This window comes from Salvelinus namaycush, chromosome 19 (genome assembly GCF_016432855.1).
Source record: "Salvelinus namaycush isolate Seneca chromosome 19, SaNama_1.0, whole genome shotgun sequence".
Taxonomy (NCBI): domain Eukaryota; kingdom Metazoa; phylum Chordata; class Actinopteri; order Salmoniformes; family Salmonidae; genus Salvelinus; species Salvelinus namaycush.
In genome coordinates this window covers 26645839-26670114 of record NC_052325.1, presented here as the reverse complement: position 1 = coordinate 26670114, position 24276 = coordinate 26645839, and the positions used below count along the sequence as shown (strand labels likewise).

The following is a 24276-nucleotide window of genomic DNA, read 5'->3' as shown; positions in this document are numbered from 1 at the left end:
CTGCCATTTGACTGGCAGTGTCTAGGGTTCTGGGGCTGTGTGACAGGTCATGAACATCAACCACCAATATATACTGTAGCAGTCTGGTGATGTATGAGCTACACTGGTCTGCCATCATTAAAAGGTACCAGTGCCTAGGGGCTAGCAGCTAGGAGATAAGCGCTAGGGCCTAGAACCTAGGAGTAAGTTTGGGATTGGGCCTGTGTCTGACCTACCGTTGTCCTCCCTGCATATCTTCTTACAGGGGCTCTCATCCGAGTCGTCATCAGACATCTCCATCTCCTCCTCCCTGCGAATCCCCATTATCTCCTCACTGTTGGCGTTCTGCAGCTCCTGTCACATCACAAAAGGACACACATAGCGCAAGGACACCTCAGTGTCTCAGTACTTAACACCCACCCAGATGCCTGTCTAAAAATGGTTTCAACCAGACTGCCCTTTTAAGGATGGTTACTAACTTTATATATTGTACCTGTGGACAGAGTATGTGGTGGAAGAGGATCCAGTTACCCCTAGAGACTGAACTATGGTCAAATGAGTCATTCCACCTCAAAAAGCACAAGAAAGAGGATTTCGACACCCACCATCTCACCCGAAGCTCCGAAGCATGGCTTGCTGAAATGACATGGAATGACTCAGTTTTGTTTTCCTTCTGCAATGGTTAAGGTTAGGATTTAGAGGGTAATGTAAACTGATCCTAGATCTGTGCCCATGGGCAGTTTGAATGCTTCCTTTTTTTCACATGCTAAATTCAGAGGAGCATAGAAATCATCTCATTCTCCCAGCTGCTCTGATAACTAGTACTGCCTCAGCTGTGAGGGTGTCTAATACCACCACTGTGAAATCTCTCCTCAAATAAAGTAAATATGCTTAGCAATGACTCAACTAGGGGAGAGAGGGATAGAGTTATGAGAGGAAAAGGAAGAGAGAGAAAGGGAGAGAGGGTTGGAGGGAGAGTTTTGTTATGTGTGACTGTGAGCACAGAAAACCTCAGCTGCAGTACTGAACCAGCCAGAGCCTTTTTCTTAGAAGCTACAGTACGGCATGAAGACGGAGAAATCCAATGGTGTTTAGAGACTTATCTGATCTCCTGATTTCTGCCAACTCCTTTATCAGCTCATAATAAAACTGGAATTTCATATTACTGTCATGGAGGATGTTGATACTGACATCAGTAGCTAATTAATTCACAGCCATTTGTCATAGTTAATCTATGACGGTTCAGACTGCAGAGTTCCCTTACTTTAACTACTTGAACACTTACCAAGCATACTACTGAACCATAACAAAGGATTTCACAATGGTGGCATGCTAGCAAGACTCACTTCATAGTGTTTACTGTTAGTGTCTTCTTCCACATCAATGCCTTACCTCTGGTTGCTTTGAGAATAGACATGGCATGATTCGTTTCTCACTGACTTGACTTAGAGACATGTACAGTATGCCCATAGAGGGCTTACAGTATGAATGGTCATATAAAGTTAAAAAGATTATCCAGTACTTTTGTATACATTTTAGCCAGTAGTTCTGAAGGTCTTGCTCACAAGCCAAAAGTGGTCCCCTGAAATTGCAGAGATGTGCACCACGTCATTGCGCTCTCTCGCTTTGCTGTGTGTGCATCTTGCTAGCTGTCACTTAAATGGCAAGGGGCTGAAGCTCATTGGCTAGAACTCAAATTGCTAGGGGGCTGGCCCAGGTGGGGGGAAATGTAGGGAAAATGGCACAGCACAGCATCCAGAAAAACAGTCGCTTTCAAACTAGGGATTCCATGCCTAATGGAGGTATCTGCAGATAGATTATGCGTGTATGACCTATACATTGACACATCCAGCCCAAAGCGGAAGATTTAAAACATACTTAGTAGTCGCCAAAGTTCCTGGAGCATCTTTAACATCTGCCTGGATAATGCTGCCCCTCACAGGTAGACACTCTTAAATACCTGCTCATTACTTTTAATTCACTTCAATAAATCGGCATGGTCTCAAAATGGCCAAATCAAGACCAAGGTGGTGTAAAATAATCAAGGATTCAGATCTAGGTTTGTGTAATGTTTGTACAACCAAATATATCCCCATTCCATGAGATCAATAGGATGTTTTTGTTTAGTTCTAATGAAAGTGATAACTAACATAATATGTTTCCCTCCTGTAGAGAATGTTCCAGCATGCTGACTTGTTATAATTCCAATTAATTATTGATCTGTCTTAACCCTGGAAGCCTCTGTTGCCATAGCACCCACTCATACTTTCTAGGAGGCCTCAGATCTTTAGTTACTGTCATCTGCGCGCGTGTGTGTGTTTCATCAATGTGAGAAAAAAGTATACGAATAATATTGTAGGAGAGAACACACCGCATCCATAGATCAGAACAACACGGCTGTCTGTCTATCTGTCTGTGTATCTGTGAGGGCACAGCAGTCTGCAACAACAGCAACATGAAACACAGTAGGACTCAATCCTTCTAGAATGTCTGTCTGTCAATCTCTCCTGTCCTGAGGGGTCTAAACATGACAAGGAATAAGGGGAGTACGGAGAGAGTACCAACCTCACACTGCTTTCTCCAAATGTCTATGTTCTTGCGCTGCGCTTTAGTGAAATGGTCCCATGCCTTCTGCCTGGAGGCAGCGGTGAACACAGCCGTGATCTGCTCGACTTGGGGTGAACAGGAGAGTCAAGACAAGACTTTATGTAGCACTACTGTACCACCCAGGCACAACACCACAGAGAAGACACTAGGAGCCTCATCGTGCCAGCCTGGGTTCGTGGATCCCATTGCATTTACCTCTACCACCCACCAACATATTGAGAATCATTGGGTGGGCTGTGATTTTGACACATTGTTTTTGTTGGTTTGTAGGGCCTCCTAGGTTAAATGCTGGCTATAGTGTAACCTGGTGTCTCCTTCACAGTGCTGTACAGTACTTACATCTCATACCTGCCGATTCAGTTCCTTCAGGACTGACAAATACAACATTCTACAATGGATGGCTTGCTTTGTGATACTAGACATACTATTGCATTTACATAAAATTAGTATTTTGTCATTAATCATTCATAACTCTTTTGGGAGTGTTGTATTTACTGTAGTCATCATTATTCTCCCCACCAGTAGAAGAATGTTGCCTTTAAAGCTTGGCTCTGTTCTGATTGCATACTGTCATATTCATCTTCAATAAACAACAGGAAATTTAATAAATAGTGTCATTATTACTACTGGACAAGTGCACAGTGACCAGGTCAACATTAAAACTACACCCCCTCATCATCCTCTACGTCCACTCTGGTGATTTAATTCATATCTCTGGGACTTTGCTTCATGGATTTTCATATTAAACCAACACCAGAGGACTATATAGCTCCGTTTTTCTTCTCGGTGTTGAGCATAACAAATAAGACTCTAAATAGTACCATTTAAACAGTCATAAGCCATTGATCAATCGTGCTGTTGTTTCATTGTCTTTCCAGATGGTATTTCATATAATTTCAATATCAGTCCATAGTGTACATTGACATTGTTTGAGAGTGCCTGCTGGATGGACACTGTACTATGATGCCTACCTGGGAGGTACAGTAGGTAGATCAGCTGGTCCTGTAGTAAGTTCCAGACAGACACACAGAGGTTTCCTCAGGACACTGTACTGTACTTACCTCTGTCTGGTCTCTGACTACTGTCACCCTCCCTAACTACAGGCTCATCACTGCACAGCTGTGTAGAACAACTGGTCTTTAGTGCTATGTGAGAGGTACCTGTAGTTCTCTGTGTCTAGGAAGGGTTTAGGTCAATAAAGTGTTACAGGTAGTGCAGAGTGTGTCTAGTTAGATGCTTACACTGAGTCAGTATGGCCAGCAGGGAGTTTTTAAATGTCTCCTTGGCTAGCTCCATCTCCTCCTCGTGCTGGGCCTTCTCACTCATCAGTCTCCGGACGTGGCTATTGGCCGACTGGATCATAGAGTAGAAGTGATTAGCCGACCGCCGGTTGACCTCACCACGGTCAATCCACGTGAACAGGACCGCAGTCGCTTCACTGAACTTATGGTCATCTGGAGGGGGATGATGGGGGAGAAGGAGGGGAGAGGTTTAAAGCTGGTGGTTTAATTCTTACGGCTAGGGGTTCCGCTAGCGGAACGTTTCGACAACATCTGGTGAAATTGCAGAGCGCAAAATTAAAAATAAATTATTAGAAATATTTAACTTTCATACAATCACAAGTGCAATACACCAAAATACAGTTAATCCAGGCACCGTGTCAGATTTCAAAAAGGCTTTACGGCGAAAGCAAACCATGCGATTATCTGAGGACAGCACCCCATCAAACAAACACATGGCAATCATATTTCAACCCGCCAGGCGCGACACAAAACTCAGAAATAACGATATAATTCTTGCCTTGCCTTTGAAGATCTTCTTCTGTTGGCACTCCAATATGTCCCATAAACTTCACAAATGGTCCTTTTGTTCGATTAATTCCATCGTTATATCCCCAAAATGTCAATTTATTTGGCGCGTTTGATTCAGAAAAACACCGGTTCCAACTCGCCCAACATGACTACACATTATCTAATAAATTACCTGTAATCTTGGTCCAAACATTTCAAACAACTTTCCTAATCAAACTTTAGGTATTTTAAAATGTAAATAATCGTTCAAATTTAAGACGGAATAAACTGTATTCAATAGCGGATAAAATGCTTGCGCGCCCCAAACACAACAGTACACCAGACTCGACACTCAGTCTGAACAGCCATACTTCTTCATTACTCAAAAGAAAAACATAAACCAATTTCTAAAGACTGTTGACATCTAGTGGAAGCCCTAGGAACTGCAACCGGATGCCTCAGAAATCTAGATTCCCATAGAAATGCAATGGAAAACACAGTCACCTCAAAAAAGATTATTCCTGGATGGTTTGTCCTCGGGGTTTCGCCTGCCAAATAAGTTCTGTTATACTCACAGACATAATTTTAACAGTTTTAGAAACTTTTGAAAATGATATGCATATCCTAGCTTCTAGGCCTGAGTAGCAGGCAGTTTACTTTGGGCACGCTTTTCATCCGGACGTGAAAATACCACCCCCTATCCCAAACAGGTTTTAACGGTGAAGCTGAAAGCCTACAAAAATTCACTTGGGTATTCAAAGAAAGAAATTATATGGCGATGTACTTTGAAGAAATTCTACTTCTATCTTCCCCTCCGTGCTTCAGTGCACAGGAACTGAACAGCATGGGGAGGTTACCTATCAGACAGTTTCATATTTTCTGAGAGCCTGTGGAAGAGACCACACAGTCTGTTCTGAACACAAAATGCATTTCTGGGTTTGAAACTGGTTGTTGAGCGAGCGTAGCCTCTAACTGTCTGTGTCTCGGTGGGCCTTTGTCGAGTGCATTTTTCACATTTGTATAATAATTGAAAAGTGCCACAGAGCCGTGTCCGATTGTAGAGCGCAGAGTGAATTAGACATCGTTTAATGAGTTCAATACCCACTGCAACACGACCTGAGAGCACACAGATGCTTGGCTGAAAATACTTTTCACCTCACAGCTCTAGTCCTATTCAGGAGAGGCAGCAGCGTACAATCATACAGTCATATTATAATGCAGTCACATGAAGGTATTGTGGGCCAGCACAACACTAGGAATAATGAAAGTCTATTTCCCCTTTTCAATGAATAATCAAATAAAAAATATCACACAGTGTTTTGCTATGTGTAATATTAATGGAAAGCTTAGTGAACTAAAAGTCTCTAGAGTAATAGCCAGTGGTGTAGTGTAGGGTAAACCTTTTTTATTGTGTGCGAGCGTTTACCCACCTAAAATGTGACACACACAAACACACACATACACACACACAAACAAACAAACACACACATACACTGACACACAAACACACACATACACCGACACACAAACAAACACACACACACACACTCTCTTGCTCGCCCTCTACCTTCCCCTCCTCTTTCTTCCATCTGTGACCACCAGTTAGCCTTCCTCTACTGCTGCAGCCTCAGTCTGAAGGCTAATAACATTCCTTCATAGCAGCAGCAGCTGTATTAACTTCTTATGGCTGCAGGGGCAGTATTGAGTAGCTTGGATGAAAGGTGCACAGAGGTGCCAATAGTAAACTGCCTGCTCCTCAGTCCCAGTTGCTAATATATGCATATTATTATTCATATTGGATAGAAAACACTCTGAAGTTTCTAAAACTGTTTGAATGATGTCTGTGAGTATAACAGAACTCATATGGCAGGCAAAAACCTGAGAAAAAATCCAAACAGGAAGTGGGAATTCTGAGGTTGGTCGATTTAACCAAGACCCTATTGAATACACAGTGGGATATGGATGAGTTTGCACTTCCTACGGCTTCCACTAGATGTCAACAGTCTGTAGAACCTTGTCTGATGCCTCTACTGTGAGGTGGGGCCGAAGGAGACAGGAATTAGTCAGGTCTATCATGACCTGACCATGCTCTGACCATGCGCGTTCACATGAGAGGGAGCTCTGTTCCATCGCACATCTGAAGTCAATGTAATTCTCCGGTTGGAACGTTACTGAAGATTTATGTTAAAAACATTCTAAAGATTGATTCAATACATCGTTTGACATGTTTCTACTGACTGTTATGGAACTTTTTGACATTTCGTCTGCTTTTAGTGAACGCGCTTCCTGACTTTGGATTTGTTTACCAAACACGCTAACAAAATAGCTATTTGGACATAAATGATGGACATTACCGAACAAAACAAACATTTCTTGTGGAATTGGGAGTCCTGGGAGTGCATTCCGACGAAGATCAGCAAAGGTAAGTGAAGATTTATAATGCTTTTTATGAGTTTTGTTGAATGCACAATTTTGCGGGTAACTGTATGGCTTCCTTTTGTGGCTGAACGCTGTTCTCAGATTATTGAATATTGTGCTTTTGCCGTAAAGCTTTTGAAATCTGACACAGCGGTTGCATTAAGAACAAGTGTATATTTAATTCTATGTAAAACATGTATCTTTCATCAAAGTTTATGATGAGTATTTATTTTATTTGACGTGGCTCTCTGCAATTTCTCTGGATATTTTGAAGGCATTTCTGAACATGGCGCCAATGTAAACTGAGGTTTTTGGATATAAATATGAACTTTATCGAACAAAGCATATATGTATTGTGTAACATGAAGTCCTATGAGTGTCATCTGATAAAGATCATCAAAGGTTAGTGATTCATTTTATCTCTATTTCTGCTTTTTGTGACTCCTGTCTTTGGCTAGACAAGATTACAACAAGATGACCTTTAAAATGGTATAAGATGCATGTATGTTTGAGGAATTTTAATTATGAGATTTCTGTTTGAATTTGGCGCACTGCACTTTCACTGGCTGTTGTCATATCATCCCGTTAACGGGATTGCAGCCATAAGAATTAAGAGAGAGACCGAGTAATGCTCTGTAATATGGTAATGAACATGTTTAAGCTATTTACCCGCCTGAGAATGTAAAAGCATTAACCAGAGGCTGTTTGAATGAATATGATTATGGAGAAATAGAACACTTTCAAACACCACTCTGAACAGAGAGCAGAGACAGTGGAACAGGGTGACAAGGAAGATATGAGAGAGAGAGAGAGAGAGAGAGAGAGAGAGAGAGAGAGAGAGAGAGAGAGAGAGAGAGAGAGAGAGAGAGACCGACCACAGGTAACTTCCACAAAGCTGTGAACGATCTGAGAGACAAGGCTAGAAGGACATTCTATGCCATCAATAGGAACATAAAATTCAATTAGGATCTGGCTAAAAATACTTGCATCAGTTGTAGAACCCATTACCCTTTATGGTTGTGAAGTCTGGGGTCCGCTCACCAACCAAGAATTCACAAAATGGGACAAACACCAAATTGAGACTCTGTGTAACAGTATAACTTTAGTACGTCCCCTCGCCCTGACCCGGGCACCCTCTGCACACATCAACAACGGTCGCCCACGAAGCATCGTTACCCATCGCTCCACAAAGGCCGCGGCCCTTGCAGAGCAAGGTGCAACCCTACTTCAGGTCTCAGAGCAAGTGACGTAACTGATTGAAACGCTAGTAGCGCGTACCCGCTAACTAGCTAGCCATTTCACATCCGTTATACTCACCCCCCTTTCAACCTCCTCCTTTTTCCGCAGCAACCAGTGATCCGGGTCAACAGCATCAATGTAACAGTATAACTTTTAAACCGTCCCCTCGCCCCGACACGGGCGTGAACCAGGGACCCTCTGCACACATCAACAACGGTCGCCCACGAAGCATCGTTACCCATCGCTCCACAAAGGCCACGGCCCTTGCAGAGCAAGGTGCAACCCTACTTCAGGTCTCAGAGCAAGTGACGTAACTGATTGAAACGCTAGTAGCGCGTACCCGCTAACTAGCTAGCCATTTCACATCCGTTACATCTGCATGCAGAATTCTGCAAAAACATCCTCTGTGTACAACATAAAACACCAAATAATTAGGCCGATAACAGCAGAATTAGGCCGATAACAGCAGAATTAGGCCGATACCCGCTAATTATCAAAATCCAGAAAATAGTTGTTAAATTCTACAACAAAGCCATAACCTACAGAGGGATGAACCTGGAGAAGAGTCCACCAAGAAAGCTGGTCCTGGGGCTCTGTTCACAAACACAAACAGACCCCACATAGCCACAGGACAGCAACACAATTAGACCCAACCAAATCATGAGTAAACAAAAAGATAATTACTTGACACATTGGAAAGAATTAACAAAAAAACAGAGCAAACTAGAATGCTATTTGGCCCTAAACAGAGAGTACACAGTGGCAGAATACCTGACCACTGTGACTGACCCAAACTTAAGGAAAGCTTTGACTATGTACAGACTCAGTGAGCATAGCCTTGCTATTGAGAAAGGCTACCGTAGGCAGACCTGGCTCTCAAGAGAAGACAGACTATGTGCACACTGCCCACAAAATGAGGTGGAAACTGAGCTGCACTTCCTAACCTCCTGCCAAATGTATGACCATATTAGAGACTGTGGGGTCTGTTTGTGTTTGTGAACAGAGCCCCAGGACCAGCTTGCTTAGGGGACTCTTCTCCAGGTTCATCTCTCTGTAGGTGATTCGCTCTGTCCCTGTCTCTTTCTGTCTCTCTGTGTCTCTCTGTCTCTCTCCTAGCCCCCCCCCCCCCCCCCCCCAACGTGAGGCTGCCTAGGAAAGAGGGAACAGACCTGCCTCAGGTTATTTACGTCTCTCTGTCTGTTCGGTAAAGAACAGATGATAACACAGCATGATGTCGTAGATCTCTGTCCAGGAATGTTCACATGCTGCTATGATGTTTAGTGTAACACAATAGATGGATAATGAAGGGAAGGGAAGCCATGACTGTACTTCTCATGCAGAGAGAGAATGGGTAGTGTGTCTGAGAGAGCTCTAGCAGACAGAGTGAGATCAATAACTCATTTAGATGATAGAAGAAATTAGAAACGAAAACTGTATTTTTGTAACATAACATGATTGTGTCAGATTTTTTTTTCAATATCAAATCACCATAACATCAAGGGAATGTTCCATTGCTCTGTCTGTACTACACTAAGATATCAATCATGAGAATGTATGTTTCATTGTTTCCATACTGTGAATAAGGACCAGGAATAAATGAAGCATGTCTGAGTATGTAATACAGTGTGCAGCTTGGACCAGTTTACAGATTACACACGTTTACACACCACCATGGTCCATCTGCAGCACACACACTGAGCGTCAGCTGTGGGATGGGTGGCTATAAGAGGCACAGAACAGCCAGACAACATCAGTACTTCATCAGTACTTCATCAGTACTTCATCAGTACTTCATCATAAAAACCAAACAACACCGCCGAATCTGGGCTCAGAGCGACCATCCTCTCACCTTTCAATCTCTCCGCAAGCAGTCCTGCCTCGTGGTCTGAGAAGTGCATGATGGGAGGTGGCGAGGGTGGTCGGAAGAAGTCTTCGTGGATCTTGCGTCGGTGTCGTTCCTCCCTGGCCAGCAGCCTCTGTTGACATTCCCACTCATACAGGTCGTCTCTGGCCTGAGCAAAGTCCACATGCATCCTCCCTGAGTCCTTCTTATCTGTACTGGAGCCAATACGCATCCGGTACCCTGGAGAAACAGGGCATTTAGAGGTCGGGTACACTAAACACAACAATACAGAGACATTCAACACAGGTACACAGACAAACATACTGTGGACAAATGATGTATACAGTCATGTAAACTCATACTCCCACAGTCAGATACACTCAAAGTATACAGTATTACAAATGCTTACATTCTCTACCCCATATACCACCAGAAAGATCATTAGCAAATCGAAAGGACAAACTCTACATTTTCAACTATTCATAATGCAAAACTATTCATGTAGTCCTCCTCATCAATAGGCGCATCTCCAGCCTGCATAGCTACAGTCTATTTCTGCTCCTGTCTTGGCGTAACGGCTTTAAGTGTTGAGCTTCAGGACACAAGGTCACTGTTTTTACTCCTCTACAGTGTTAGTATCGTTAATACATATTCTATTAAAAAGGAATACTTTAAAACTGCTGCAAATACATAGTTATGCTGACCACTGACCAGAGAGGTAGAGCATCTCATTTGTGTGTTGTGTGTATAGTATAGCATTGGCATAGTATAGTATAGTATATTATGTGTATAGTATTCTATTTGTATAGTATAGTATAGTACTGACCAGAGAGGTAGAGGGACTTGTCCACCATGAACTCCTCACTGAAGCGGATGTGACAGAAGTTCTTCTTGCTCTTCCTGATGGCGATGATGTCACCACACGGATCAAACACCTCCCTGATGATCTCCTCGCTGGCATTCTCCGGCAGACCCCCCACAAACACTGTCTTACACCCTGGGGGGCGCTCCCGTGTTGACGGAGGAGGCAGGTCTGGAACATCATGCATGCTCAGGTCACATCTGGTGACAACTCTTGACCATAGTCCATATATCAATGTATTTATATTAATTTAGACGGAAAGGATAGAACAGCATGCAAGTGTGTGTGCGTCTGTGTGTGTGTGTGTGTGTGTGTGTGTGTGTGTGTGTGTGTGTGTGTGTGTGTGTGTGTGTGTGTGTGTGTGTGTGTGTGTGTGTGTGTGTGTGTGTGTGTGTGTGTGTGTGTGTGTGTGTGTGCATGGGTGGACGTGTTTAACTATACTTGTGTTTAACCCTACAAGAATAGTAAACAAACAGAAATTTGACCAACGGGACACTTTTCTTAGTCCCCACAAGGTCAAATGCTATTTTTAGGGGTTTAGTGTTAGGGTTAGAATTAGGTTTAGGGTTAGAATTAGGTTAAGGGTTAGGAGCTAGGGTTAGTAGCTAGGGTTAGGGTACAGGTTATGTTTAGGGGTTAGGATTTTGAGTGGGAATGAATTGTTTGTCCCCACATGGTTAGCTGTACAAGACGGTGTGTGTGTGTGTGTGTGTGTGTGTGTGTTGGTGCGTGTGCGTGTGCGTGTGTGAGTCTTACTGGGGTTCTGGGGGAACAGGGTGCAGCTCTGGCAGTGGATGATCTCCTTGATGATGGGGGGACCAGGGGGACCAGGGGGACCAGGGACCAGGCTGATACCTGCCATCATGGGGTTGATGGGAGCTAGGAGACCCAGCCCTGGATCAAAACCCTGGATACAGATAGAATCTGGAGGAGAGAGGGAGGAGAAAAAGAGTTTGTCTGGAGGAGAGGAGAGGAGGGAGAGAAGAGGAGCAATGAGACCCAGCTCTGGTTTAATTAAAGGCTTGGTTACAGGTACTGTATGGAGGAAACAGGGAGAGAGAGACACTTATTAATATCTTCAGAACACAGCATGATGAGACTGGGAGAATGAACAAGACAGAAATATCCCTTGCTGCTTGTCTCAGGCCCTATACAGTCACACAGGGTATGAGAGAGAGAACAGACACTGATCTACCTTAGAGTAGAAACCAATCTGACTGCAGCTGTCACACAAGCCTGTTGTTACTGTGAGGATACAGATAGTCATGGATACAGATTTAAAATGGAAGAATGTAGAACTGCAACTTCATATTTATGAAATCCTCAATCAAGTCCTCACTGCAGATTTGAGTTTGTCAGCAAAGGTGAGTGTGAAGAGTGTGTGTGTAGGAGGGAGAATGATTCTATTTGATGCTGTCACAAAGATTCCAGTGCTCAACATGAGTCCCTACACTGCAGTATTTACTATCCTAACAGGCTGCAAAGCAAAGAATCACTTCTACTGGCTGTGTCTGGCGAAGCCTCGAAGAGAAAGCGTCTGGCGTTGCGAAGCCAAGTGTGTTTTATTAAAGAGGAGGAGTTTTTAAGAGGAGCAGCAAATCCTTGAGGTTGTAGAGAGAAGCGAACGAGGAAATATATCTGGAAGATTATCTCAGATAAATCTGCTGAGTCACGATCAGGAGTAATCTGAGATTGTGTGGATCTGTGGAAAACTCATTTAAATGTTCGCTGTGGTGATCTGAACAGGTACATGACATGTCTCCTCTCTCCACCTTCATCTGTGATGATCTGAACAGGTACATGACATGTATCCTCTCCCCACGTTCATCTGTGATGATCTGAACAGGTAAATTACATGTCTCCTCTCCCCACGTTCATCTGTGATGATCTGAACAGGTAAATGACATGTCTCCTCTCCCCACGTTCATCTGTGATGATCTGAACAGGTACATGACATGTCTCCTCTCCCCACGTTCATCTGTGATGATCTGAACAGGTACATGACATGTCTCCTCTCCCCACGTTCATCTGTGATGATCTGAACAGGTAAATGACATGTCTCCTCTCCCCACGTTCATCTGTGATGATCTGAACAGGTACATGACATGTATCCTCTCCCCACGTTCATCTGTGATGATCTGAACAGGTAAATGACATGTCTCCTCTCCCCACGTTCATCTGTGATGATCTGAACAGGTACATGACATGTCTCCTCTCCCCACGTTCATCTGTGATGATCTGAACAGGTACATGACATGTCTCCTCTCCCCACGTTCATCTGTGATGATCTGAACAGGTAAATGACATGTTTCCTCTCCCCACGTTCATCTGTGATGATCTGAACAGGTACATGACATGTCTCCTCTCCCCACGTTAATCTGTGATGATCTGAACAGGTAAATGACATGTCTCCTCTCCCCACGTTCATCTGTAATGATCTGAACAGGTAAATGACATCATCCACTAACGCTGTTTCTCTTTTCCTCTCTCTTTGTTCTGGACTTTTCTTTTACCCTCCTGGTGAAAATAATTCAAGGCTGTTAGTTTTCCTCATTGGCCCCGGCCGTGCTCTGTTACGTCTGCCAGGGTAAGAGAGTTCACACTTTGTTTATTTGTCATTGTTTCATCTCTCTCTCTCTTTCTTTTCCTCTCCTCCCTCCCTCTGTTCTCCCCCTCTACTCAGCAGGTTTGTGTGTACGGCTGGACGCTGAGTTTGCTGGGCTCTGGATCTCCCCTCAGGAAACAGCTGCTCATAATTACTGTGAAGGTGAGACGTCATCCATCACACACACTCCATAACCCCCAATATGTTTCTCCTCCTCTTCTCCCCCACTCTCTTTTCTTTCCCTTCGCTCTCTCTCCTCCGGTCTCTGAGCTGTCCCCCAGTCTCTCATTCCCTCTCTCTCATTTCAGTTCTCTCTCTCTCTTGGACCTGAGGTCTGTACTCCAGGAGGATATCAGTCTTAATCCGTCTTTTCCTTGGCGCTGGGGAAGGAGGATCCAGTCCAGCTGTCCAGTCGTCCCTGCTGTCTCTCAGCTCATTAAGGAGGAGAAGGACTGTACAGTACTGACCCGATGGAACTACAGTGACGATGGGCTGCTCTGCTTCCTTCCTTCCTTCCTTCCTTCCTTCCTTCCTTCCTTCCTTCCTTCCTTCCTTCCTTCCTTCCTTCCTTCCTTCCTTCCTTCCTTCCTTCCTTCCTTCCTTCCTTCCTTCCTTCCTTCCATCCTTTCCCAAATTAATCCCAGATCTGAGAGGGTTGGATAGGTGAAACCAATCAAATCAACCAGTCAAACTGTGCCTTGACTTTCCAGTCACGTACAGATCTGTGTTTTCCTCAAGAAATACATAACCTATCACACTTAATGCAGTGACCCCCCCCCCCCAACCCCCCGAGTGAAATAATAGTTCTATATATACGGCTTCATATTACAATAGATTTTCTCCATACAACTCTCAGCTTTCCTGAGTTAAATCCATGTATTCAGTTATTCAGGGCTTACACAAACTCAGCCTCCAAATCTCCTTCCGTGCTCTTCTAATGAACATCACAATGCAGCTCTCACAATGACATCTAAGAGGGCTGCAACATATAGGGACTGAACACAGTGGAACTATCCAAATCCTTAGAGAAAATCACTTTGCTAATGGATTTCATGAAACAAGTTGAAGTCCAAATAAAATGGTAGAGTACCTGTACATTTGAAGGAGCTTAGCGTTTTTCATATAAATCCATCAGTGAAAACATAATAGCAGTGAGATCAGTGTGGTTACATTTCAACCACAGACTCACTAGGGATCATGACAGAGGCCCAAACTATAGGTACTCAACATGTATAGTATTACATATGATCCATATAATATAAGAGAGGTTCCTTTTGTTAGAGACTTGAATAACATTAGAGAGGACTGAGAACAAAACATACATATTTATTACAACCAGATGTTGGGGACATTTTAAAGCTGAGTGTTTAAAGCCCTGTCCTCCTTAACTGTTGTAACAGTCTTATTGGTCTGGAAGAACCTCACTCGGCTAGTTCTCACAGTGTGTACCTGTGTGTGTCTGGGGTTGTACATGTGTACCTGTGTGTGTGTCTGGGGTTGTACATGTGTACAAAAGAAGCATTCTTGCGTTCTAACTACCCGCTATTCAAAGTGTTCTGAACAAATTACACTGCTCAAAAAAAAAGGGAACACTTAAACAACACAATGTAACTCCAAGTCAATCACACTTCTGTGAAATCAAACTGTCCACTTAGGAAGCAACACTGATTGACAATAAATTTCACATGCTGTTGTGCAAATGGAATAGACAAAAGGTGGAAATTATAGGCAATTAGCAAGACACCCCCAATAAAGGAGTGGTTCTGCAGGTGGTGACCACAGACCACTTCTCAGTTCCTATGCTTCCTGGCTGATGTTTTGGTCACTTTTGAATGCTGGCGGTGCTTTCACTCTAGTGGTAGCATGAGACGGAGTCTACAACCCACACAAGTGGCTCAGGTAGTGCAGCTCATCCAGGATGGCACATCAATGCGAGCTGTGGCAAGAAGGTTTGCTGTGTCTGTCAGCGTAGTGTCCAGAGCATGGAGGCGCTACCAGGAGACAGGCCAGTACATCAGGAGACGTGGAGGAGGCCGTAGGAGGGCAACAACCCAGCAGCAGGACCGCTACCTCCAACTTTGTGCAAGGAGGATTAGGAGGAGCACTGCCAGAGCCCTGCAAAATGACCTCCAGCAGGCCACAAATGTGCATGTGTCTGCTCAAACGGTCAGAAACAGACTCCATGAGGGTGGTATGAGGGCCCGAGGTCCACAGGTGGTGGTAGTGCTTACAGCCCAACACCGTGCAGGACGTTTGGCATTTGCCAGAGAACACCAAGATTGGCAAATTCGCCACTGGCGCCCTGTGCTCTTCACAGATGAAAGCAGGTTCACACGCACATGTGACAGACGTGACAGAGTCTGGAGACGCCGTGGAGAACGTTCTGCTGCCTGCAACATCCTCCAGCATGACCGGTTTGGCGGTGGGTCAGTCATGGTGTGGGGTGGCATTTCTTTGGGGGGCCGCACAGCCCTCCATGTGCTCGCCAGAGGTAGCCTGACTGCCATTAGGTACCGAGATTAGATCCTCAGACCCCTTGTGAGACCATATGCTGGTGCGGTTGGCCCTGGGTTCTTTCTAATGCAAGACAATGCTAGACCTCATGTGGCTGGAGTGTGTCAGTAGTTCCTGCAAGAGGAAGGCATTGATGCTATGGACTGGCCTGTCCGCCATCCGCCACCTCATCAGGAGCATGCCCAGGCGTTGTAGGGAGGTCATACAGGCACGTGGAGGCCACACACACTACTGAGCCTCATTTTGACTTGTTTTAAGGACATTACATCAAAGTTGGATCAGCCTGTAGTGTGGTTTTCCACTTTAATTTTGAGTGTGACTCCAAATCCAGACCTCCATGGGTTGATACATTTGATTTCCATTGATAATTTTTGTGTGATTTTGTAGTCAGCACATTCAACTATGTAAAGAAAAAAGTATTTAATAAGAATGTTTCATTCATTCAGATCTAGGATGTGTTATTTTAGTGTTCCCTTTATTTTTTTGAGCAGTGTATTTTAAGGGAATCGTTCACAAACATTGGCACATTCTAAAATCCGATGATAGTCTCGGTAATGTGTTTTCGGACCTTCCCTTGGTCGTATTCTCGTGGGGCAGAAATCTCAGAGACTAATTGGTACACTCTGATTTACCACACCAAGATATCCCTGAACAACGTCTATTTGCGCCCCTACTGGATGGAAACTACAAGTGTAATGGCTGTGCTCAATGCAATGGCACTTACAAATGTAGATCCTTCAAACACCCTCAAACAGGGAAACAGATCCCAATCAAACGTGCTGTCACGTGTTCCACTAAGGCAGTTATTTATCTTATAACTTGTCCTTGTGGTAAAAATTATGTGGGTAAAACAAAGCGCGAATTAAAAGTATGTATCTCGGAGCATCGTAGCACCATTGTCACGTTCTGACCTTAGTTCCTTTTTTATGTCTTTATTTTGGTTTGGTCAGGGCGTGAGTTGGGGTGGGCATTCTATGTTTTGTTCTATGTGTTGTATTTCTGGGTTTGGCCTAGTATGGTTCCCAATCAGAGGCAGCTGTCAATCGTTGTCTCTGATTGAGAACCATACTTAGGTATCCTGTTCCCACCTGTGTTGGTGGGTAGTTGTTTCCTGTTTTGTGTTTGTTTCACCATTCAGGACTGTTTTTCTTTGTCATTCACTTTGTTATTTTTGTCTTTTTTCGTGTTCTGTTATATTAAAGTAACATGGACACTTACCACGCTGCATTTTGGTCTGATCCTTCATATTCCTCATCAGAAGAGGAAGACAACCGTTACAGAACTACCCACCACAAACGGACCAAGCAGCGTGGTAACAAGGAGCAGCGCGATCTGGAGAAATGGACATGGGAGGAGATATTGGACGGCAAGGGACCCTGCGCACAGGCTGGGGAATATCGCCGCCCCAAAGAAGAACTGGATGCAGCTAAAGCTGAGCGGCGGCGATATGAGGTAAGGCAGCGCAACAGGCACGAGAGGCAGAACCCAATTTTTTTTTAGGGGGGGCACACGGGGATATTGGCGGAGTCAGGCGATAGACCTGAGCCAACTCCCCGTGCTTACCGGAAGAAGTGCAGTACTGGTCAGGCACCGTGTCAAGCGCACGGTGTCGCCAGTACGCGCTCATAGCCCGGAGCGCTATAGGCCAGCCCCCCGCAAGTGCCATGCGAGAGTGGGCATCCAGCCAGGACGTATTGTGCCGGCTCAGCGTGTTTGGTCTCCGGTACGCCGTTTGGCCCAGGGTATCCTGCGCCGGCTCTGCGTGCTGTGTCTCCGGGGCGCTGGGAGGGTGCAGTGCGCCCTATGCCTGCGCTCCGCCCGAGCCGGGCGAATGTGGGCATTGAGCTTAAGGGAGAGGTGCGAGTGGTATGCACCAGATCTCCAGTGCTCCTCCACAGCCCGGTTCAACCTGTGCCTGCACTCTGGAGGGTCCGGGCTAAAGTGGTCATCCAGCCTGGAGGAGTGGTGCCAAGGCTGCGCACCAGAGCTCCAGTGCTCCCCCACAGCCCGGTTTATCCGGTGCCTCCTCTACGCATCCGGCCTCCTGTAGGTCTCCCCAGCCTGGTGGGCCCTGTGGCAGCCCCACGCACCAGGCTGTCTCTGCGTCTCCTCCCTCCAGAGTCTTCCTCCAGTCCGGACCCTCCAGCGATGCCCTCCAATCTGGAGCCTCCAGAGTCTCCCTCCTGTCCGGAGCTGCCAGAATCTCCCTCCTGTCCGGAGCTGCCAGAGTCTCCCTCCTGTCCGGAGCTGCCAGAGTCTCCCTCCTGTCCGGAGCTGCCAGACGCGCTGAGCTGGCACAATCCGCCCTGGCTCAAGACCTGAGCAAATTCCCCGTGCTTACCGGAAGCAGCGTGGTACTGGTCAGGCACCGCCTGACTCCGCCAATCTCCCCGTGTGCCCCCGCCCCCCAAAAATTGGGGCTGCCTCTCGTGCCTGCTGCCCTGCCTTGCCTCATATCGCTGCCTTGCCTCTCAGCTTTAGCTGCCTCCAGCTCTTTTTTCGGGCGCCGATATGCCCCAGCCTGTCTCCAGGGTCCCTTACCGTCCAATATCTCCTCCGATATCCAGGAGTCCTGAACCCTCTGCTCCTCCATACCACGCTGCTTGGTCCTTTGGTGAAAAGGACAACTACCCAGAAAACAACTACCCACCAAACACAGGTGGAAAAAGGCTACCTAAGTATGGTTCTCAATCAGAGACAACGATAGACAGCTGCCTCTGATTGAGAACCACACCTGGCCAAACACACAGAAAAGAAAACATAGAACACACAACATAGAATGCCCACCCCAACTCACACCCTGACCAACAAAAATAGAGACATAAAAAGGATCTCTAAGGTCAGGGCGTGACAGTACCTGTGTGTGTCTGGGGGGGTTGTATATGTGTACCTGTGTGTGTCTGGGGTTGTACATGTGTACCTGTGTGTGTCTGGGGGGGTTGTATATGTGTACCTGTGTGTGTCTGGGGTTGTACATGTGTACCTGTGTGTGTCTGGGGTTGTACATGTGTACCTGTGTGTGTCTGGGGTTGTACATGTGTACCTGTGTGTGTCTGGGGTTGTACATGTGTACCTGTGTGTGTCTGGGGTTGTACATGTGTACCTGTGTGTGTCTGGGGTTGTACATGTGTACCTGTGTGTGTCTGGGGTTGTACAAGTGTACCTGTGTGTGTGGGGGGTTGTACATGTGTACCTGGGTGTGTGTGTGTGGGGGGTTGTACATGTGTACCTGGGTGTGTGTGTGTGGGGGGTTGTACATGTGTACCTGGGTGTGTGTGTGTGGGGGGTTGTACATGTGTACCTGGGTGTGTGGTGGGGGGGGGGGGGGGTTGTACATGTGTACCTGGGTGTGTGTGTGTGTGTGGTTGTACATGTGTACCTGGGTGTGTGTGTGTGGGGGGTTGTACATGTGTACCTGGGTGTGTGGTGGGGGGGGGTTGTACATGTGTACCTGGGTGTGTGGTGGGGGGGGGGGGGGGGGGGGGGGGGTTGTACATGTGTACCTGGGTGTGTGTGTGTGGTTGTACATGTGTACCTGTGTGTGGCTGGGGTTGTACATGTGTACCTGTGTGTGTGGGGGGTTCTACATGTGCACCTGGGTGGGTGTGTGGGGGGGGGGGGGGGGGGTACATGTGAACCTGTGTGTCTGGGGGGGTTGTACATGTGAACCTGTGTGGGGGGGTTGTACATGTGTACCTGTGTGGGGGGGTTGTACATGTGTACCTGTGTGTGTGTGTGTGTGTGTGTGTGGTTGTACATGTGTACCTGTGTGTGTGTGCATAGGCCAAAACATCATCCAGCGAGAATCTATTAAGCAAAGTCACCTCACGAGAAGCACCGCTAATCATCCTGATGATCCATGATGGATTTCTCAGACCTCTCAAGACTATGACCGAAATCTGCTCATGAATCTGCTCATTAATTTTTATCAGATGTATTTCTCTCTATCCTCGCTGGCTACGCTGTCAAAATGGTAATTACAATAGGATGCACACACACACACATGCTATCACACACCATTAGCATCAGCAGAGAGACAGACACATGTAGTCAGGCCATTAGAAAAGAGACCAGAGAGATTTTATTTTGTATTGTTCCTATCCTCAGTCAGTCTCTCTGCACGGACTGAACAACGTGTAGTTAATAATGTCTTATCTAGCTGCTGATGGGGGACACAACAATTAGCAGCGCTGGTTTGGCAGAGCATGCTGCATTCTGGATATCCTGCCACAGGGGTATAGGCTAAGGTATCTATCTAGTTCTAGAGTAATCATTGACTGTCCTGCCCTGAGTGGGTGGAGCTGTGGAGGTGATTGAGTAGTAGGATGCCACCATGGAGGCTCTGGATGGAAGTGCCCAGTTCACCTGATGCCTTTACCATCTTCTCAAACGTTTCAAAACACAGTCCATGGGGACTCTTTCTTTTCTTATGGCCTTGACAATACTGAGAAATTAGAATGAAGAGTTTGTTAGCAGAGGAGAGGGGGATAAGGGAGGAGAGTGAGGACGATGAGAAGGGGTGAGATGGAGGCCTGCCAATGCTCTACCTGAGACCAGCTGCTGCCTGCCGAGGCCCATGGGTACGATGCCCAGGTTGTTCATAGCGGTGGCCCAGGCACCGTGGTCGTTCACCACATAGTCATGGGCACTGAGGTGCTGCTCCGGCCCCAGGCTCCTCAGGCTCCCTACACCATCTGCTGCTGCAGGGGACAGGAGAAACAGGAGGGTTAGGAAGAGGAAGGAGAAGACCAGAGATGTAGTTAACATATTAGTGAAGGTGTAGTAGCTAGTGTTATAGTCCGTACCGCTGGCCATAGCAGGTCCTGTGTGCTCCTCTCTCTGGGTCTACCTCCCAGAGGTCTGCTCAGAACCACAGCTCCCTCAGGCTGCACACCAGACCAGGACAGGACGGAGAGATAAGGAGAAGGATAGTTGGATGGAGGACTCCCAGTTAAAGATAGGATCCCATCTATCCTCTGCTAAATCCTGGGGATGAAAAAGAGAGCAGTTCAGTCAAGCAGCTTAAATCAATGTTTTTCAATCAAACCGTTGCAGCTTAAGATAGCATTAGAACAATGCAATCAGAAAGACATTGTTACTGATGTCCTACTTCCGCCCATACAGAGACAACCATGCACACATTAAGCATTACAGCCCCCCCTCTCTCCCCTCTCTCTCTCTCCCCTCTCTCTCTACAAAGCTCCCTGCCATCCAGGACCTCTATATCAGGCGGTGTGAAAGAAGACCCGGAAAAATCATCAAAGACTCCAGCCACCCAAGCCACTATTTTCTCTGCTGCCGTACGGCAAGAGGTACCGGGGCATCAAGTCTGACACCAACAGGCTCTTACAAAATGGCCTATTTATTGCCTTAACTCCCTTATCTTACCTCATTTGCACTCACTGTATATAGACTTTTGTTTTCTTTGTTCTACTGTATTATTGACTGTATATTTTGTTTATTCCATGTGTAACTCTGTGTTGTTGTATGTGTCGAATTGCTATTCTTTATCTTGGCCAGGTCGCAGTTGCAAATGAGAACTTGTTCTCAACTAGCCTACCTGGTTAAATAAAGGTGAAATAAAATAAAAAATAAATCAAATTAAACAACTTCTATCCCCAAGCAATACGACTGATAAATAGCTAACAAAATAGCTACACGGACCATCTGCGTTAACCTTGCATCTTTATTGACCTTTTATTTCAATCTTTGCACTGTTGCTATGCATACTCTGAAGGTCCTACTCACTCACACACACTGTCACTCCAACACACATACAAACACTCACTCCATCAGTTGCTCACTCACACATAATATGCACATACATTTATCCTGACTCTACACACCCACTCACATACAAGCTGCTGCTACTCTGTTTATCAAATCTAATGTATTTATAAATCAAATCAAATGTATTTATAAAGCCCTTTGTACATCAGCAGATGTCACAAAGTGCTATACAAAAACCCAGCCTAAAACCCCAAACAGCAACCAATACAGATGTAGAAGCACGGTGGCTAGGAAAAACTCCCTTATCATATATTCTGTTGCCTAGTTCCCTTACCCCTATATGTATCTACCTAGATCATTCCAGTATCCCTGCACATGTAAATATGGTATTGGAACTGACTTTAAATATTTCCTGAATATAGTATGCTTACTTACTTACTTAATTGTATATTTCTTATTTCAGGTTTTTTTCTAGCAATAGATTGTTATTGTTATTGCATTGTTGGGTTTTGAGTTTTGCAAGAAAGACATTAAAACTTGAAACATGAAACTCTCTCACTCACACACCTCCAAATGAGACCCAGCTGACCAGCCACTCAGTTGCCATGACATCACGTTATCCTGCTTTCTGTCAAATGTCTTATGGGGTGTGTCAGCGATGACCTTTAACCCCTAACCCTCCCACCTAATTACACCGCCCCCCAGACCCCATAACACTCCCAACAGCCACAGCCATACTGTCATCTTTAAAATCAATGGTTTTGAGTAGGAACGTCCCATTTCCCTGTGAAATGTGCCAGAATTCTGATTGATCCCTGATTAACACAATGAGGTAATTGAGGAATGTGACCCTCTACAGTAAGCCAATGAACACAGGACTCTATAGAGGATTCTATTCCATCAACATAATTAACCACTAGTTCTTCAAGGAAAGGCTGAATAGCATTCTGTCCATGGTGTGAAAAAGCAGTTGAGATCTTATTCCATGTTTCCTGTTACAAAGCATGTTGTTCTCTGTGTGGTTCCTAAGGGGCTCTAGTTAGCTGCAGTGTGATCTGTATTCCGCTCACGCCTCCACCGTCGTCTCAGACCACCCCGCAGTAATTATCATTATTCAACTCTGACACCAGGAAATGAAGTCAGCCCAGCTACACCATCCAGATGTAATTAAGACACAATCATATGAACAGTTTTTCATTAACAACAGTTGCCTTCCTTCAAAGGCTTTGGGATGCGATGCCCGTTTCTGAAACGTTTCCCCTCACTAGGGTGACAAACAGTTATTTTTGGATTTACCTGCTGTATGTCAACACATTACTGTGTTTTCAGGCTGATAGGACCTGCCACTGTTCTCATCACAAGCACATTACAAACACTGAGCAGCGCTTCAAATAATAATGGCACACAGACACACAGTGGAAGTAGAATTGCAATCAGGCCTATAAGGGAGGTGGATACATTTCGGGATTGTGAAAACAAGTCATTGTGAGGACAGTTCCACAGCTGTCTTATAATAAATATCTCATAACATCTTATAACAGCTTGTAACTCCAGTCCTGGTCAGGTATGAGGCCTATGTCATTGTTGTAACTCTGGGCTTTTAGCAGCATCAGCCCAGTTCAGAGCCTACTACGTTGAACAGCTTTTTACACAATAACTGCTATACTGTATACTGTTCCTATTCATAGACAATCATGTATCCAATGGGCCACAGCAGACAACATCTACTCTACTATCACACGGGGGGCAAACACTAGGCTAGATTTTATCCTCCACTGTCTGTCTTCCGGCTCTTCTTCTCTCCCTCCCTCTCATTCTTTCTCTTTCTCTCTATCTCTCCAGGTGGTGCCAGCGTGCTGAGTAGTGAGGTAATGTAGCATCACAAACATAAAGACATGCACCCCCCCTCTCTCCTCCCTCTGACATGCACCCCCCCTCTCTCCTCCCTCTGCTCCTGTTCTCTCTCTCCTCTCCACCGTCTTCACTGCAGCCTGATGGAACATCTTACCCTCCTGACAAGTGACAAGGCTGTTTCTCTTCACCCCTCTGCATCACCCCCCCCCCCCATACTCTGTCAAACCTCCTCTCTCCTTCCCCCTCTCTCTGACAAACCTCCTCTCCTCTACCTCTAACCCCCCTTCTCTGTACACTCCTCCACCTCCTCTCTCCATCGCACATCCCTCTTCTTCTGTACACTCTCCCTCATTCCCTGACGCCTTCTCTCCCTCCGATCTTTCATCTTCCTCCTCTCACTTCTTCCTTCCCTTCTCTCTCATGGTTGTCTGTAAATATCCAACCCCGCCGAGAATTTCTTCTCACTTTCACACAGCATGAAATATTCACAGAACGCGTGTCCTGTTCATTATTCAGGAGCTCACTTGACATCTCTGAATCTTTCACCAGCAGGCGTAGCATCACTCAGACCTGGAACTGCTGGGCGCACACACACACACACACACACACACACACACACACACACACACACACACACACACACACACACACACACACACACACACACACACACACACACACACACACACACACACACACACACACACACACACACACACACACACACACACACACACACAAGCTCAGGAAACACAACAATATACACACAATGAACACAAGCATGGAGGACAGGAGGATAACATTTCAGGGAGAAGGACGGCTCTGTTCCAAGCTG

General features: G+C 45.7%; 1 protein-coding gene across 1 annotated transcript in view; it reads right to left on the bottom strand.

Moving 5' to 3' along the window:
• enox1 (ecto-NOX disulfide-thiol exchanger 1) overlaps window positions 1-24002 on the bottom strand; it is a 34291-nt gene extending 10289 nt beyond the window's left edge. The window contains exons 1-8 of the mRNA XM_039014269.1: window positions 23966-24002; window positions 20405-20557; window positions 11495-11662; window positions 10703-10909; window positions 9883-10116; window positions 3828-4040; window positions 2545-2651; window positions 216-333 (exon numbers count right to left, since the gene is read on the bottom strand). Of these exons, the coding sequence (XP_038870197.1) occupies window positions 216-333; window positions 2545-2651; window positions 3828-4040; window positions 9883-10116; window positions 10703-10909; window positions 11495-11662; window positions 20405-20557; window positions 23966-24002 (1237 nt within the window). The remainder of the gene's footprint in view (window positions 1-215; window positions 334-2544; window positions 2652-3827; window positions 4041-9882; window positions 10117-10702; window positions 10910-11494; window positions 11663-20404; window positions 20558-23965) is intronic.
• Window positions 24003-24276: the final 274 nt, after the last annotated feature.